The 18,492-nt window shown below is 41.1% G+C and overlaps 2 protein-coding genes across 2 annotated transcripts; one reads left to right on the forward strand and one right to left on the reverse strand.

The window, feature by feature from the left end:
• Window positions 1-1,324: 1,324 nt before the first annotated feature.
• On the reverse strand, window positions 1,325-1,939 carry LOC137297236 (uncharacterized; the record flags this gene model as incomplete). The annotated part of the gene is made up of 1 exon (XM_067829249.1): window positions 1,325-1,939. A coding segment is annotated over one exon (615 nt), but the record flags the coding sequence as incomplete, so codon positions are not given.
• Window positions 1,940-4,529: 2,590 nt separating this feature from the next.
• On the forward strand, window positions 4,530-13,921 carry LOC137297113 (chymotrypsinogen A-like). Its single transcript, XM_067829104.1, has 6 exons — window positions 4,530-5,050; window positions 7,279-7,462; window positions 9,334-9,430; window positions 9,893-10,082; window positions 10,720-10,853; window positions 11,855-13,921. The coding sequence occupies exons 1-6, from the start codon at window positions 4,702-4,704 to the stop codon at window positions 12,041-12,043; spliced, it is 1,143 nt and encodes a 380-aa protein (XP_067685205.1). The 5' UTR covers window positions 4,530-4,701; the 3' UTR covers window positions 12,044-13,921.
• Window positions 13,922-18,492: the final 4,571 nt, after the last annotated feature.

Consider the following 18,492-nt stretch of genomic DNA (forward strand, 5'->3'; position numbering starts at 1 on the left):
GGATGCGATTTTAAGGTGCTGATGAGAGATCTAGTGTCCAAAAGTAATTTACATCTGTGCTGAATAGTTCCAACTAAAGACTATGGAAACTGAAATATACTGGTAGATATAGGTACATGTAACTTAGTATTCAACCCACCTTAGACAGTTTAATCGAGTCGTTACTTATCAATTATAAAGCAGAGCTAATCCGTTTTCAATACTGTATTACTCCATAAAAAGGTCATGACAAAAACATAACTGCACAAATCACAAAACACGTAGTAAACTTCATAAACTTTATTGATCAAATGTTTCCTCAAATACCACAAATCCCCAAGAAATGGTTCAGCTTGAATGTACTTCAAACACTGCTGACACAAGCCTCTTGTTAAAATTTTGAAGTATATAGGGTGTGATTAAAATAAAACTAAGACAAGCGATAACTTCTTCCTGGCGTTCTCCATCTCCCTTACGGCCTATCCTTATCAGCGGAAAGGCTTTACGACTTTACTACTTGTAAACCTGATGTTTACTTTCTAAAGTTACAATAAACATTTCTCTATTACACTGCCTGCTAATTATTTGAACATTTTTGCTCCTTGTAAAATCTGTGTCAACTTATTAAATAACCTTATTGTGAAGAAATCTCTACCATATCGACAGCTATTGACTAGAACGTTTTCACTCCACAAAAGCGACGTTTACTATCATGTAACCTTCTTTAAACACGAAATGCTAATCATTAGAACGTTTTACTCCTTACAAGAATAATGTTTACATAGTGAGTGACTTATCTAATCATATTTCTGTTAGAACTACTAATGATTAGAACGTTTTGGCTCATAAATATGGTATCTCTAGGTAGAAATGGGTGTTTGCGTATTCTTTAAAATATCATTTTATGGCCTTTACAGTCACTACCACCAGCTTCTGATCAATTTACCTTTTGCAATGTCTCATGTAGCTTGTCCTCAAACTGTCACTGTTAAGTGTTAATATAATAAGTGGCAGTCGTTATTGATTTGAACTTTATTTCATGTTACGTTCAACATTATTCTTTTCTTGATGAGTGACCTCACTATACATATGTTTACTATTAAAAGAACATTCTCACCCTTTACTATGCTATACAATTCAGTATTTCATCGGAATGTCTCTTTAACACCTGGCTAGAATCTAAAGACTCACTGGTCTTATCTATTAAGTGTTGGTGATAAAGCTAGCAGTTGTACAATTGTACGTGTATGGGTATGATAAGATGAGAATGTACAATGTATATGGGTACAACAGAACTATCAGAATTATTGACAAGTGTTGAACCAACTTACCACTTTTAACTAACTTACTGGCACTGGCTCTTTGAATTAAGGCAGTCCACCATCGTCGTCGTCGTCGCCGTCCTCCTCCCCCCCTCCTCCTCCTCCTCCTCCTCCTCATCATCATCATCATCACCACCACCACCACCATCATCATCATCATCATCATCATCATCGTCATCATCATCATCATCTCGCTTCCTCTTTCTGTTTGCCACATCCATGATAACTGACACAGTAGAGTAACTGCAAGATGGGATCTCAGTAAGAGGGGTCTCAGAACAGCTCACAGATGTATTAGGCAGGATGAGGTCAGTGAAGCTGATGGAGGGGCTGGCTGGGTTGGACAAGGAGGTCCACTGATAGGAGGGCAGGTCATGGTAGAACAGGGTCTGAAGACTGACAGGCTTGTAGCCAGATGGTTGGACTGAGTCGATGAAGGCCTGCGATGATGTCTCATAATATGAAGATGAGCTGGCAACAGAAATGACAGAGCGTGAGCTGGTACTGGAGATGACACTGTCTGAATTGTTGACTGGGATGGTGTTCTCTGAGCTGTAAATGGAGATGACACTATCTGCGTCCTCTGAGATGGAACTCTCTGACTGATGGACAGAAAGTAGACTGGTGGAGCTTGTGGTTTGTAAATATTACAATTAAAGTGTTTCAAAGTTTGAAAATAGAACTAAATTACAGCAAGGATTCACTAGACCGACGCAAACAGTTGTAAAATGAAAGCGACAAATCAAACAAAATGAAGGTCTCGAAAGAAGAACCTTAGCAACGTCTCACTATTTTAGTACACCTGAATATAGTGCATGAACATCGTGTGAACCTGTGGTTGTTTAATATTGCAGATAACTGTAATAATGTTAAACCGGTTATTAAAAGGATAAAGATTATACAGCAACAATCAGCATGAACTACACATGCGAAAACTAAAACCTGGGGCAGAGACGTATACATACGCCTTTGCCTAGGGTAATTTCTCTTAGCGACGTGGGACCAAGATGGCGTCAAAGCAACAGTTGTCTGTCCGATAGCTGGAGCATTCATTGTCCTGCCAAAGAGGCTTCAGTCCTCCCAACTTTCAGTACCTTACCACCATTTAACTATGGGTTCTTTTTTGATAATTGTGCCCTAAATATATCTTTTATCTGCTTTCAGAAGAGATTTCTTATGACTGAGTGAAGGGGTTTCTTGATTTTATTCTCCCAGTCAGGACTAGGTTACACCTCCAGAACGGAAAGCCATGTACATGTACTTAAGAAAGCGACATTTTGCTTTACACTCTCACTCTGACGCGAGACATTACATGTACTTAACTACAAACCCAGCCAAACTTCATGGACCGTGTGTTGATTCAAAAGAAAGGAATGTTTCCCTGTGACCATATATATGGTTAGACGATAAGACTATTTATTCAATGAGATCTACTAGGCATACTGTATCCCATAATCTCGGCGTTATCTTGCAAACACTCATTGTAAACAACAGGTCGACATTGTCATGATTATCTGTTACACACTCGTATTGTTTCTTACAAAAAAAGATATTTGTCCTCATGGCGGAAATCGTAGTTCTGTTTCAGTAGTGCGTAGCTTTCAAACTATCAAGACGTTCACAGGTATGCAGTTGGGCCATGAAATCATATTGAGATATCCGAAATATCGAGGCATCCGTATCGAGTTAAAAGGGTTCAAATAATGGTGAATAATGAAGGATTTTGCCGGGACAGGGAAATTATATCGAGACAACTGAGATATCGACTTATCAGATTTCGACACAGCGGTGTTCGACTATATAATACTGACGATTCGTGTAATGTACGAGAAAAAAAACGAAACTCATTTGAAAGAAAAAATATTGTGCGTGCATACATTAACCATATCGCTATATCTATCATGTGATTTATAGCACAGCGGACATTATCTTTACTCAAGCCGGAAGTGGTACGATTCTCTCTTCCTGGAGAAAGAACTGTGGTAATGGCAGATCTACAATGATTAACGCAACCACCACTCTATACAAACTAAAGGTTCTCGTAGGTCTGTGACTTCTGCATGTCTCATTCTTTTCTACAGTCCAACACACTTGAGGGTCTAATACAGTTCTATGATTGTCGCAAGTCCAGCGGGGTTTTTTATCGCGAACTCAGACGAAAGGTTGTCATGCTTCTTTGTTTTCACAGTTGTTTCACAGCCAAAGGGTGATCTGAGCTCGGTATGGTTGCGGCAACCCAATTCTTACAGAAGGATTGCCGTAGGCCTCGTTACCTTTATCATATACTATTTCGGGTGGTCGTGAAATGTTTCGTAACCCATGCATGCTTGTTGTAAGGTAGGAGACGACTAACGGGACTGGGACCCCCACCTCCAACCCCACCCCCACCCCAAAAAAGCAAAACATTGTCGGTCTTTGCCAACTGAGGTCCTAATAAAGAGCGAACCAATGAAAAAAACAACAACCCAACAACCTCGAATGCTTCCTTGATTTCCTTTCGAATATCACAAAACCAATGGCGCTGATTAAAGAAATGTTAAGGTAGACGAGAACTTCAGTCACCAAACGCTTGGACGTTAATATGACAATGTGTCATGAAAGTTAGAAAGCCTGACATCCTGATCCTGACATACCAACCAAGTATGGAGTACTGGAACCAAACCATGGCTGAGTACTGTCGAACTAGTTACAGTCGTTTTGATGTCCTGGTTGAAGTTCTTTTTATCTGCTATGACTGAGACAATCAGTGTGTTGTAATTATTTACTTGCCCAGTTCTCAAAGCGTTGTTTGATCGCGCAGAGCCAGCGCTAGTTTGCCTGTTTGATTTGGATACTCAAAGTTAATTGAGGTTGGTGGCGCGTTTTGGCTGTTCGTAGAAGATCCGCGAACAAATCGAACACAAACATGAATAATTGGATTCCCAATAAAATATGTCAATAACTTCTTTTAATTTCTACTCAAGTAAATGAACGAAAACTTACAGTGTTTAAATTCATGGATAAAATCAAACAAAATGTGTCATATAACCTTTTAATATGTTTCTCATTATAAACGCAAGTAATGTCTCATTACCCAAACGCAACTTGAAATTTGATTTTGAGACGATGTCAGTGAATTTACCTTTGATAGGGTAGAGGTGGGGGTTAGTGCACGAGAAATACGTGCACAGTATCCTATGTCTAGTGATGGGTGCACGTGATCTGACTATATATGAAACAGGGTCAATTAACGACGCACGTCTTCGGGTATTAACGGATGTTACGGGGTATTTAAACCCCGGATGAATACCTTAAGGATCATACATTACGAGTCTCATCAACGGCAGAATTTTTTCGGGCTTGTCTTTCACAGGGATTACAGAGGACAATTCCAACACTTTGTTACAGTGTTCGTAAGAGGATGACTCCAAGAACTGAACTGTATTTTTGCCTGATTGTTCTGGCATTATTTTACGTTTCTTTTATCAGGAGTGTTGAAGGATGTTGGAGGACTAAGGTGTGTAGGAATGACTGTCGTTCGCGTAAATACCGCTCAACAGATTACCCATATGATTGCTCTCGATATTACCAGTGCGTCAGTGGCGTTAAGTGGCGCAACATGCGGTGCTCACAAGGGAGGGTTTTCTCCGGCATCACTCGCAGCTGTGTCCTTCCAAACGACGTGGCCAACGACTGCCCCTACACTTACACCTATAACAACAATATCTGGACAAAGCGACCTGGCTACGTCCGTCCCACGAAGGCGCCAGGTAAGTGTGTAAAGATTTGGCAAGGAGCGATCCAACGTGAGAGGTGAAACATTTTTTTGTCCCGTTAAAATTGTTATACTGTGCATGTGTTCGCTATTCCAACCTTATAATAATGGCTAGCCAACTTAAATACCATGCCGTAGTTAAATCTGTTGGGCGGTGGTGTAGCCTAGTGGTTTCAGTATAAGTTCGTCACGCTGAAAACCCGGGTTCGATTCCCCATATCGGTACAATGTGTTCCCACCGTGATATTGCTGGAATATTGGTAAAACGGCGTAAAACCATACTCACTCACTCAGTTAAACATGGATACCCTCCTCCGACAAAGTATTGTGACTCCGAGCCGACTGTCATTAAGGTCCCCAATATTCTAAGCGTTGGATAGTGTAATATCAAGTACCATATTGAACGTCTTTCGATCAGGGTATGGTACCTTCTACCCGACCAATCAATGTTTGAGCCCCAAAATGAGTATCGCCACGGAGGGCAACAAGAAGTACCATATTTTAATGTCTTTTGACGAAATGGCATAAACACCTTTGCACTATCTGGCTAGAGGCTTTACCCACTCGACCGCGGATAGCTATAAACCAAAGAAAAAAGATTTCAAGTTTGCTGAAATCAGTGCCGGGAGAACCCGTGAAGATCCGGGTCAGAAATGGTCTTCAGCACCCATTCTTGTCACAGGAGGCGACTAACGGGATCGGGTGGTCAGGCTTTCTAACTTTCATGACACTTTCATGTCATCGTATCTCCATTGCGTAGACCCCAATCGAAGCTAAAGCTCAAGATTACACGCGCTGCATTTTATAACACATATAAAACAGACAACCTGTATTATCTGTATTAACCTGTATCAGGAGTTTAACACTGTTCATACTCGTAGCCTTGACGCTTTGCTAACTGTAGTCATCCTAGGTCGCCTTATTTAAACACCTGAAATAGTGGGGAATTCGAGGGTGAATAATTCAACTTAGGGGTGATCTGTGATATGTGTAGGTTGTGTGTTTCGTCACTGTGTCTACAAACTCACATAGATCAGGCCTCTACACTGTTGTTCCTGAGTGAAGCCATTTGCCATAGGTCAACGAGACGTTATTCTTTGGCCTATAAATATTTATACAAAGCTCATGTTTGTATTCGAAATGGAAACTGACAAATGCTCCAGTTAGTTTGAACGATTCAGAGAGCATGTACGGATGCGTGTAAAGGTTCTAAATTGGTTCATTGCGAATCTGGAACTCGAGATCTTAGGCTTGCGAGAGCTTTATGAAACGGGGCCCTGGGGAAGCACCTCAGGTCATCTCCGTGAAACTGAAAATGTTTGAACATTTATATGCATTTTAGATATGATGAAATATAGCCATTCGTAGAACGTGTTTATGCCTCATGGCAATGTTTCAGTGTACTTTCTTGTAGTGCCCCATTCAGTTTATATGTTTCAGTGTACCCCATGGCAATGTTTCAGTGCACTTTGTTGTAGTGCCCCATTCAGTTTATATGTTTCAGTGTACCTCATGGCAATGTTTCAGTGCACTTTGTTGTAGTGCCCCATTCAGTTTATATGTTTCAGTGTACCCCATGGCAATGTTTCAGTGCACTTTGTTGTAGTGCCCCATTCAGTTTATATGTTTCAGTGTACCTCATGGCAATGTTTCAGTGCACTTTGTTGTAGTGCCCCATTCAGTTTATATGTTTCAGTGTACCCCATGGCAATGTTTCAGTGTACTTTATTGTAGTGCCCCATTCAGTTTATATGTTTCAGTGTACCTCATGGCAATGTTTCAGTGCACTTTGTTGTAGTGCCCCATTCAGTTTATATGTTTCAGTGTACCCTATGGCAATGTTTTATTTTACCCCGTGGCAATGTTTCTCATGTTGCACTGGTCTATGCGGCAATATTTCAGCGTACCTCATAGCAATATTTCAGCGTTCCTCATTGCAATATTTCAGCAATATTTCAGCGTTTCTTGCAACAATGTTGCGGCGTACATCATCGCAATGTTTCAGCACACCCCATCGCAGTGACCCAGCGTACCTCATAGCAATATTTCATTTTACCTCAAAGCAATGTTTCAGCCATTCTCTTTCCACAGAGGTTACTTTTCATATCTTCCACGGTGGGAAGAGAATGTGTTTCAGCGTACCTCAGTGTTTCTAAGTGTACTTCGTCGTGACAATATTTCAGCTACTGGGATTAATTAATGTACTCTACTGCAATGTTTCAGTGTACAAGTCGTGTGGTATCAAGAGTTCCCCCAACATCATAGGCGGAAACAACGCCCACGACGGTGAGTGGGCGTGGCAGGTGTCGATCCAGTATTCCAGCGGGCACGAAAAGTCGGCTCACTTCTGTGGGGGTGTCCTCATCAAGAACCGCTGGGTGCTCACAGCAGCTCACTGTGTTATCAGGTCAGCGGAAGCAGCCTTTGCGTTGAAAATCATATACCGAACAGCGACAGACAGACAGACAGACAGACAGACAGATCGATCTTATGGACAAGGGACAGGACAGGGGTTTCACAGGTGGTAGATAGATTTACAAGAGGGGTGTTTGCAATGTTCGAGGCGATATTGGTAATTTTGATTAATTTGTTTTTGTGTTTGAGAGAGAGAGAGATCCACACCAGCAGTGAATTCCAAACGACAGAACAGAATGAACAAAACAGGAGTGAAAAAGTGATAACTGTTTGACATCAACATTAAAATATCTATGTTTCCTCATAAAGTATAATCGATGTTAACACTTCCTGTAGATAGAGTCCGTATTATTATTGTTCCAGTTCACTGCCTTCAATACGAACGGGTTCAACATGTTCCGCAGTCCTTTTTTATCTTACCCTTGACGGTCCCGGGGTAGAATAGGCCTTCAGCAACCCATGCTTGCCATAACAGGCGACTATGCTTGTCGTAAGAGGCGACTTACGGGATCGGTGGTCAGACTCGATTATTTTCAGACCGCCGCCACAAAGCAGTAATATTGCTGAGTGCAGCGTAAAACTAAACTCAGTCACTCACTTTTGATCTGAAATCAATTATCGTTTCCGTTGTTTTCGTTACTTTAATCTCAAGGAAATTTTCATTACACCACGTAACTAGGTTATCAATACCCTGTCTTTTTTTTCAAGTTTGTAAATAGGCGACATATACACGAACGTTTACTTTTATGAAATGTCACTGTTTTGAAACTTGCGGTTTCTTGCTGTTCAGTATATTTCGTAAACCCTATACCTGATTGGCCTATTCGACCTCTCTGGGATTCCGGGGTCATTTTCTCTGCATTTGTATTTTCGTTAAACTCCTCTCTCCGAGATTTTCCACCTGTGTGACGATGGTTTTTAAGTAGTTCTTGGCCAGACAATGCAGTGACTGGCAGGAGCTATATGGTTGTGGTCTGTAATAATCGAGTCTTGCCTAAACTGTCCAGTGATCAACGTCATGAGCATCAAACCTACGCATCTGGGAGACTATGACATGTGTCAACCAAGTTAGCGAGTCAGACCACCCGGTCCCGTTAGTCGTAAAAGGCGATTGCTGAATATCAGTTCTAACGCGGACCTTCACGACATATGCCTATCGTAATAGTCGACTAAATCTGTGCACTTAAGACCATTGTGCACTTAAGGGCACCACATACGTCAGCGGATGACGGCGCTGATTATATGACAAATCATGCTATCAACCACTGGACTGTCTGGTCAAGTCCTAATATTCGTCACCTTCTAATAATGTGGAAATTGAGATTTTGGTCACTGAAATACGATGTCTAAATGTTCAGGAACAGGGAACGAGTGTCTTTCAGTGTTTCAGTTATGTAGTGATAATAATTATAAGTATAATGTGTCCATTTATATAGCGCCAAACTCCACACCAGGTATGCTCATAGCGCTGACAGTTAAAACACAGCACATTATTACCCCCGATAACCCAAACTAGGCGCTAGAGGTTGATAATCACATGACTTATTCCGCCGGGTACCCATTTTCTGCTGATGTGCAGAGACAATTTTGAACAAACTTACTTGCCTAAGGCGAGGTCAAATGTATCACACGTATTTAGATATTAAATATTTACCGCCTTGGTGAAACCCATAGGCACGGATGTATTGCTGACTTACACTTATACACCGGGATTCGAACATAGGTTTTCCTGCTTAAGAGACTGGGCCAGCCGTTCCAGAAGGATACCAATGATAAACTGTGAACACTTATATGGATGGCCAGCATTACTACATAAAATCATTATTTAGGTCATGTAAAATGGTAATCTTTCTGTTACGACAGACGTTTGAGCGGCCTGATGAAGGTCGTCATCGGCGCACACAACCTGCGAAAGACAAGTCGGTTTCAGGTTAAGGTCGGCGTGGAGTCTATACACATGGTAAGTTCAGCATTCCCAGTCATACAGCTTGGAGTCTGTCTTGATGACAGCACTGTCCCCCATCCTCATCCTCATACCACTGTTCAAAGCGGCACGGGGTAGTAAACAGCTTATTAAACGATTCACGATTTGAGCCCCTAAGGACTATTACCATTCGGTGACTTTGTATTCCATATTCAGGGATCCAACCTGAATTTGACCCTTCAACTCATAGCAACACTAACCCCTCACCATATGAGAGAGTGAGTGTGGTTTTACGCCGCGTTTAGCAATATCACAGACATATTACGACTGTGAACACTAGAAAGGAGCTTTACTCATTGTACCAGTCTCGAACCAGGGCCCTGGGTGTGATCATCTCGGAGGAGGTGAGAAGGGGTGCTGCTGCCTGCCTGCATGCTGTGAACGCCACCGTGTATAACATTTCCTTACAGTCCTCTAAAGGTAGTTTGTCGTTGACAGCACCCGAAGTACGAGAACATGGGGAGTTACCCTAACGACATAGCCCTGATCAAGTTGGCCGACCCCGTGGACGTGACCAGTGGCTTCATCCGTGAAGTGTGCCTGCCCAAACCTTATGAGGTCATCGACGACGACAGTACTTATTCCAGCGAGACGGGCTGCTGGGTGACTGGCTGGGGTTTGACATCAAGTGAGTTGAAACATCACAATCATTATTCAGTATTTTAATTATTGGTCTATTAATGATAAATATTTCGGCTTGTGGTATAGTGGTCCTAGAAAGGTATTACTTAGTCTGTTATTTTTAGTTTTTTTCTTAATGGGTAGTAAAGCACTTCCTCCTCAACTGTGGTGTAAGACCTTATGACATACTTACAGGGTTGCGCCCCTTTATATACCCGGATTCGTTATATAGCGGGTTTTCATTCAGTATTCTTTTCATGTTTTATCACATTTGTCCTTTTATCTCCAGAATTCGATCACCACAACATAATACATAAAACTAAATCATACTAGGATTCGTTTAATAGAGGTTTCGCTTTCAGTATTCGTTTACTGTTTGATCGTTTCTTCGTTTTATCTCAAGAGTTCGATCATCATAAAACTGAACCATACTAGGTTCTGTTTTATAGAGGGTTCGCGTTCAATATTTGTTTAATGTCTGGTCGTTTGTGTCCTGTTATCGCCAGAATTCGATCACTACAAAATAAAATATGAAACTAAATCATATTCATTTTAACACCTGTTGTTCTGTTCGCGCTCAAAGCCGTTACCTAATCTTTACGATCTGTTAAACAATTTGTTAAATGGATGAACGTTTTGTCCAGAGTGGAGATACAGCGATGTTCTACAAGAAGTTCGCATCGGCTTGGTGAACAACACCTACTGCGCCAAACGGTGGCGCGGCTACATCAGCAACAACCACATCTGCGCGGGCATGGGTGACAAGGGAGCGTGCAGGGTGAGCGTAGTCTGTAGAAAGATTATTCAACGCCAGTACTTCATGCATTCCGTATTCTGAAGGGACAGTCTATCTAGTCCATATCCGTGGGCGTCGGGTCCAAATGAATTTGAATTAGCTTGAATTTCGTTGAATGACAACTCTCGACAAAGGTAATGAATCTAACTGCTTTTAAATTAAACAAAATGAAGGCATAGGTAAAGCTACATCTAAACACAATGCACCACACTTGTGTTATATTTGATTATTATAGTCAAGTAGATCAATTCACTTGGTGCGCCCTTTATTTTGACTTTCATCGGGCAATTCAGAAATGAGAGGGCTATCCCAGTTTTTCGGGGATCCTGAATAAAATTGAATTTTTCACTTTGAGCGTCATTGCTCATCCCTGAATCCCGAATAATGTAACTCAAATCACGGCGATGTGAAAAGGGTGCGATTGTAATTCAAATCCCTGAAATTACGCCTGAAGAATGCAGTTCGGTTGTCCATTTTATACCCACACTGACTATAACTTATAGTGTTATGCACGTGCAACCACTGCTTGCGTTCAGGCGTGTGTTTGGATTAGTCTTTCCCATAACTTTTAATCTTGCACTTTTCATTGACGTAAGTAGTGAATATCCATTTTATCTGGGATTATTAACATAAGAAAACAGTATCTAGGCAGAAACAGCTAGAAATAACATGCTGACCAATTAACGCTTGTTGACATACAGGGGCAGTGGGGTAGCCTAGTGGTTAAAGCGTTCGCTCTTCACGCCGAAGACCCAGGTTCAATTCCTCACGTGGGTACAATGTGTGAATTCCATTTCTGGTATCCACCGTGGTGTAGATGGAATATTGCTGAAAGTGGTGCAAAACCATACTTGCACTTGTTGGCGTTTGACATCAAACACATGTAGGTGATACATCAGCGATGACGTATACATGTATTCTGCTATGTACACACCCATAAAGCCTTTGGATTTTCTTCACGAACCTTCACTATGTTCCTTCAGGGAGACTCTGGAGGACCGATGATGTGCTCAAAGAATGGACGCTTCTACCTCATGGGGATCACATCATGGGGCGAAGAGACCTGCTCGGAACACGGCTACCCGAACATCTTCACCCGGGTGGCCAACTACATGAAATGGATCACTGACACCATGAAGAAGAACTCTAGAGCCCGCGGTTTTGGTTCCTGAACTCGCTGGCGACGTTTGACTAGCCGCCATCTTGGGCGCATATCGGCGCCAGCAACACTGTCAAATGTTTAGAGACGATCACGTGTTGCCATTTCCGAAATAGCAGACCCATGGAGTGTTCGAAATCTATGACGGCAATGTCAAAGAAAAGCATCAAAAGACGTCCCATTGTCATGGAAGTAGAAAGCCCTACCTCAATGTGAAATTAACATTTCTGAAGTTGAAGGTCCCAATATTCAATCAATTCAATTGATTGCGTACGACACAATGCAGAACTATCATAATCAAAGTATTCACCAGCATATTTCAGTTACACTTTGTGTCATAGTTTTGTAAATATTTGATATTATTATCGCATCTGAAGTATATATAGTTTCAATTTCATCCAAGACATAGTTAAGTTTTCATCTCAGTCATTTTCAAAACTGTATTAGTTTTGAACTCGAACAATTGTACTTCTGTATATTTAAATCCTAAAGAAACGCACAATAGAAACATTTTCAAGTATAACGCCCCTTTAATCATCTGTAAGTTTGTTTTAATATTGGTTTTAGTTAATGAAACGTATTTTATTTAGAAAGAACATTTTTTTAATCTGCCACAATTATTTTACACTCATTTACATTCATTATAAGTTTTCATCTGCCACAATACTAGCTTATATACTCTCTTTTGTAAACCACAGACTGAAAAGTACAATGTAGTCAGCAAAAAGGAGTATGAAGAACTCTATGTTTAAATGTGATCATTTCGGGAAATTATATCCGATTTCCAGTGTGTTATTCTACTTGATCTAACCACCTGGACGGCCATTGCGGCTTTTAAACTAAAGTTTGGTTCACAAGTGTTGTGTAGTGGGACTAAAGATATATACTACCCAACAGAAGTTAAGTACACCCAATGTTTTCATATTATTAAAGTTGTCTGTTATGGCATGTGAAAAAAACCGGAATCAATCAATGTTACTATGTACGTTGTATGCTTCTCTCGAGGGTAATGTGTGATGTACGCATCTTTGTTGTGGTGTCATCCGAGCCGGGAGAGGTGGCACACAAACCTGTCAATGCATCACTGACCAATTAAATTGAAGTATTTTACATGAACTTGAGATAATAATCTTTGTCACGCCACGCAGCTTATCTTCAGCGTCTTTCGGTTAGTATATTAAACATTACATGTAAGAGGGGGCTGTGGGAGTAGCCACGTGGTTAGTATACTAGTATATAAAATATGACCATCATAGTCAACATTTTAACTGTTGACTACACCCCCCGGTGAGCTACAGTGCCTTGGCTAAGCGTTTGATGTGTACGCTTGTATTGTACACTGCGTTGTGATATCGTACAACCCAAAACACAAGATGTGATTATACACTAGTACAACATACGGTATATGTTCATTACGTACAAAGAGGGGCGGTGGGGGTAGCCCAGTGGTTAATGCGTTCGCCTGTCACACCGAAGAACCCGGTTTGATTCCCCACATGGGTAAAATGTGTGAAGCCTGTTTCTGGTGTCCACGCCGTTATATTGCTGGAATATTGCTAAAAGCGGCGGAAAGCCACGCTCGCTCACTCACATATAAAGATCCATACTGAAAGTAGAAATCCACTTTATAACGGAGTAATAAATAATTCAGTTATTTCATTCGGTTATGATGACCTTTCTTGAAAACCGAGGCATCTCGCTGGTCTAAAAGCGGATAGTGGACGTCCAGACTAATTCACATCGAGCCTAAAACAAACTGATCGGCGACCTTTTCTCACTGAAAAATCAATCGTAAGAGAAAGATTATATTGGGGACACGCATTACTGGTTATATCGTTGTTGTCATCCTATTGTGCAACCCTTGTGTTTTAATATATAAATGACCAAACAACTGTGCTTGGTTATGTGATTATTGATGTATACTCCATAGTGATGCGACCGGTGAAGGTCCCGGGGTAGTGAGTGAGTGAGTGAGTGAGTTTAGTTTTACGCCGCACTCAGCAATATTACAGCTATATGGAGGCGGTCTGTAAATAATCGAGTCTGGACCAGACAATCCAGTGATCAACAACATGAGCATCGATCTGCGCAATTGGGAACCGATGACATGCGTCAACCAAGTCAGCGAGCCGGACCACCCGATCCCGTTAGTCGCCTCTTACGACAAGCTGAGTCGCCTCCCGGGGTAGAATAGACCTTCAGCAATCCATGCTTGCCATAAAAGGCGATCGAAATCGGATGGTCAGGCTCGCTGACTTTGTTGACCCATGTCATCGGTTCCCAATTGCACAGATCGATGCTCATGTTGTTTATCACTGGATTGTCTGGTCCAGACTCGATTATTTACAAACCGCCGCCATATAGCTGAAATATTGCTGAGTACGGCGTAAAACTAAACTCACTCACTCCATAGTGATGCTGAATTTGATTGGTGTGGTTCGGTTGAGCCGCACTCAGCAATATTCCAGTTGTATGGCGGTGGTCTGTAAATGGATAAATGATGCCGAGACTCGAGGTTAAAAACGTTCATAAAGAGGCTCATACTGAAACGGGAGTCAGGGGACGCGTCATCAATAGCGTTTATCCTGTCGCATATAAGAATGTCCATCTCTGAGATTGGTTCACGTGACCAGATAACCATGTATGCCCGGTCTGTTCAAGTTCCTGTCGGTTCGCTGGAGGTGGCACACGCTGTCTCAGCTGACGAGCAAAATGATCTCAGAGATGTTTTCGTGTCTGGAGAACGCGCTGGCAAAAGCCATACGTTGGGTACCTGCCGCGTGTAGCGGTCGTGTGTCGTGACTCTTGTCCTCCTGATGTTGGTTGGTGTTTGGTCTCACCTGTTTTATACAGACTTGTTGTCACTGGGTATCATATAGGCAGATTTCGCGGAAAAGTATTTATTTCAAACATATAAACACGTCCTAACAGTAGTCAAAATACAAAAGTTCCGCAAATCCTTTCACCGTGTATACTTATGAAACGGTAGTTTGAACTTGCAGAACTTGCAGAAACAACATTTTCTTCGATATGTATATGGCGTCTTAAGTCTAAGAATCGATTTATTATGGATGATGTAATATAACAATACAACAGTGAAAACACAAATATACTTAAATAATATCCCATCTTCATCACAATAATAGTATCACGTACAAAGATTATTAAATGTATCGTGAGGTATTTATCTTATCTCAAAACAATCTGAAGTTTCTACCGTTGAATTATCCAGCATTTAAAGTAAGATGTGAGATTCAGCCCGTCCTCTGTAGTCATGCACAGCATCCCAACACTCCGACGGTGTAAGTTATCCTAAAAGGCAAGTCACATCGCCAGTATAATTGTAACGTGGTCTTAATGAAATGCATGCCGTGGTTCCTACCATGTTTAATAAGAGCACGGCTTCAAATGCCGTCAGGGCGACCCTAAGTGAGGCTTAACAGCCTTCTGTAGACTGTTACTTAACAAAGGTTAATTAACAGAGAGATTTAGCATGGATAACGCTGGGGCCTTTTTATCGAGCAAAATTGAGATTTTAGACTTGGAAGTTTAAACAAGTATACCATGGACAGCCAAGGAAACTAGCTTGATTCTTGATTAAACACGATATCCTTGATGTGACTGAAAGAGGAATCCTTTTAAAGTGTTGAAATCTGAGTTTACTGGAACCTGTTGGCAAGTATGTTGTCATGCTGATCTAGAGCGAGGTCCCCACTTGTCAACAGTTACGTGTAGTGTATACGTATGTATTCCCCACCAGTCAGCGTACAGTTATGTAGAGTGTATATGAATTTTCCCTCTTGTCACAGCATATTTATGTAGATCGTGTCCCATCCCTTCACTAATCAGTGTATAATTATGTGGAATAAATATGTATTCATTGCTTCTGGGCGTCTAATTATCTAAAGTGTATGATATCCCTCACTTGTCAGTGTGTAATTGCTTATTATTACTCATCCGTTGAAGATATCCCCGTTTAACATTTTACAAAGTTATTAAACATTGTGTAATATCATCGCGTGGTGCCCGTATGTGTCGCCGACACCCGTATTTCTTATTTCTTCTGCCTTTCAACAAGCAAATAATAAGGAGTTGTACGTGCTACCTGTATCTGACGCCCAGGTAATTCACGAGCTTTTGCCTGTGACGTCAGCACAATTTGAATTCACTTCTGATTGTCATCTGTCAGCCTCAGACGACGGCATACAGACAGATATCAACATTTGGTCATGTTGTTATAATTACAGGTAAGGTACTCTCCTTGTATGTTCATTCTATAAATACCTTTAGACGCTAGTGTAATAATTGTACCTAATTGTATTACTTAACTATCTATCAGGCAATGTAATCACAAAGTTAGTAAATCCGCGTAGTGATTGCGTATAATGTAAATACTAGTATCCTGCTTATCGCGATTACTAACTGGAATATTGCACTATCTTAGCACGTACGAGAATGTGTGAAAGGTCCATATTTCATATCATGAGGGATCACTGTATTTCACGGATCACTGACCTCGCGCCATATCTGTGACTGTTTCTCTCATGCTAATGTGCTACTACCATGCGTGGCACGTGTGGTTATAAATATATTTAATATTTCTATCTTACTTATGAACCATTATTTTATCAATTGCCTGTCAGCACAATTTGAATTCACTTCTGATTGTCATCTGTCAGCCTCAGACGACGGCATACAGACAGATATCAACATTTGGTCATGTTGTTATAATTACAGTTACAGGCAATAAACAGCTTTTTAAGACAACTCCGTCTCATCACATTTGTTTCGGACAAGAAGAGACTCGAACCTGCGACATATGTATGACGTCAAAGTTATGCTTTGACAGTAGATTTTGCACAATGCCCCCCCAATGCTATGACATCATGAACTTGATGACATCACAATGCTATGACATTGTTGCACTGCAAATCTAATGCCAGTGGTGTGTTTAGAGATGTACATTTTTCATTGAAAGCTAATGAAGATGATTTGGGATGATAAGGGTAAAAATATCTTTGGTAAGCCTCGGATGTTTGTTACTTTATCAACCGGTGTTGATATATTTGATATCAGTAGACACTTGGGTGATATTCTTTATGTACACAGCATAGTCTCTTTTGACTAGTCAGTGGAAATATTAGGTCCATTGTACTTGCATCTTCCCACTTGTCACAGCAAATTTATGTACATTGTATTCTGTCCCTCCACACTTGTCAGCTTATGTGGAGTATTCAACCAATTTCAACCAAAGCTGTCACTGAAGCACTAGAAAGGTAACCAAATTATCATCTGTCCAGGTAGACATTTGCTGAAGGAGGATAGAAACATACCACAAGAAATGTAACTGACAAAAGGAGACGCCATGTTTGATTAATGTGTTTCAGTATGGGGCAAGATTCAGATTAATCTAAGTGTAAACCATTTGGACAGTTGTTAGTGGTGCTCACATTATTACTATGTATCCATAGGGATGGTGCATTCAGTATGATGTCCGTCTTTGTCCCTGTGATAGTGTAGCAGTGTGAGGAGCTGTCTTTATCTTGTCAGCTTGTTCACAGGGTTAACCTGTTTGGTCCAACATCGGATCAGAAGTTCATGCCGAATCCGAATGTGGGACTTTGAAATTTTAAGGCAGCTATATTGGCACTCAACATTGGGCTTGAGCATGTCCATGTTAACTTAGAGAAACGTCCAAGTACACACTATTATGAGGCCGAGACATGCCCCCTGCTGACAGGGGAGTATGTGCAGTCATCCCACAGATGGCATCCTTATGTTGCCACCTCCCTGACGGCGTTAATATATTTGGCCAGGTGGACAAAGCGCCCAACTTCGGATCAAAAAGTCTGTGGTTTGAAACCTTGCATATGACTCAGAAACTTTATGGCTGCTACACTGGCACCCAATGTGAGTGAGTGAGTTAAGTATAATGCCACTTCTAGCAATATTCAAGCAATATCTCAGTGGGTGAGATCTGAAATTGACTTCAAATATTGTAGCCATGTAGAGAATCAAACTGGATGAGTGAACACTTTAACCACAAGGCTACTTAGCCTAGCCTACCGCCACGCATCCAATGTGGGACTGAACACATTCATATCATTTTAATGAAGAAGCACAATCAGTAAAGATGCATCAGGGAATGGTGTCACACAGTCAGCAAACAACAAGAACTGCAACGCAGTGTGAATAAAACAAGAACTGCGATACAGTGTGAATATATGTTTATGCAATCAGTATGGTTAAGAACAGTGTACAACATTCATTTCACAGCATGTCTGATGTATATAATGACCCTGCATTCACAAACACACTGTTACAATAGTCCAAGAATGAGTGAGCTTAGCTTTACCCCACGTTTAGTAATTAATATTCCTGCAATAACACTGCAGGGGACACCAGAAATGGACTTCACGCATTGTACCCACAATATTCCCAGAAACACATTGGGTTAATAAA

Source organism: Haliotis asinina, chromosome 9, assembly GCF_037392515.1.
Source record: "Haliotis asinina isolate JCU_RB_2024 chromosome 9, JCU_Hal_asi_v2, whole genome shotgun sequence".
Lineage (NCBI taxonomy): Eukaryota > Metazoa > Mollusca > Gastropoda > Lepetellida > Haliotidae > Haliotis > Haliotis asinina.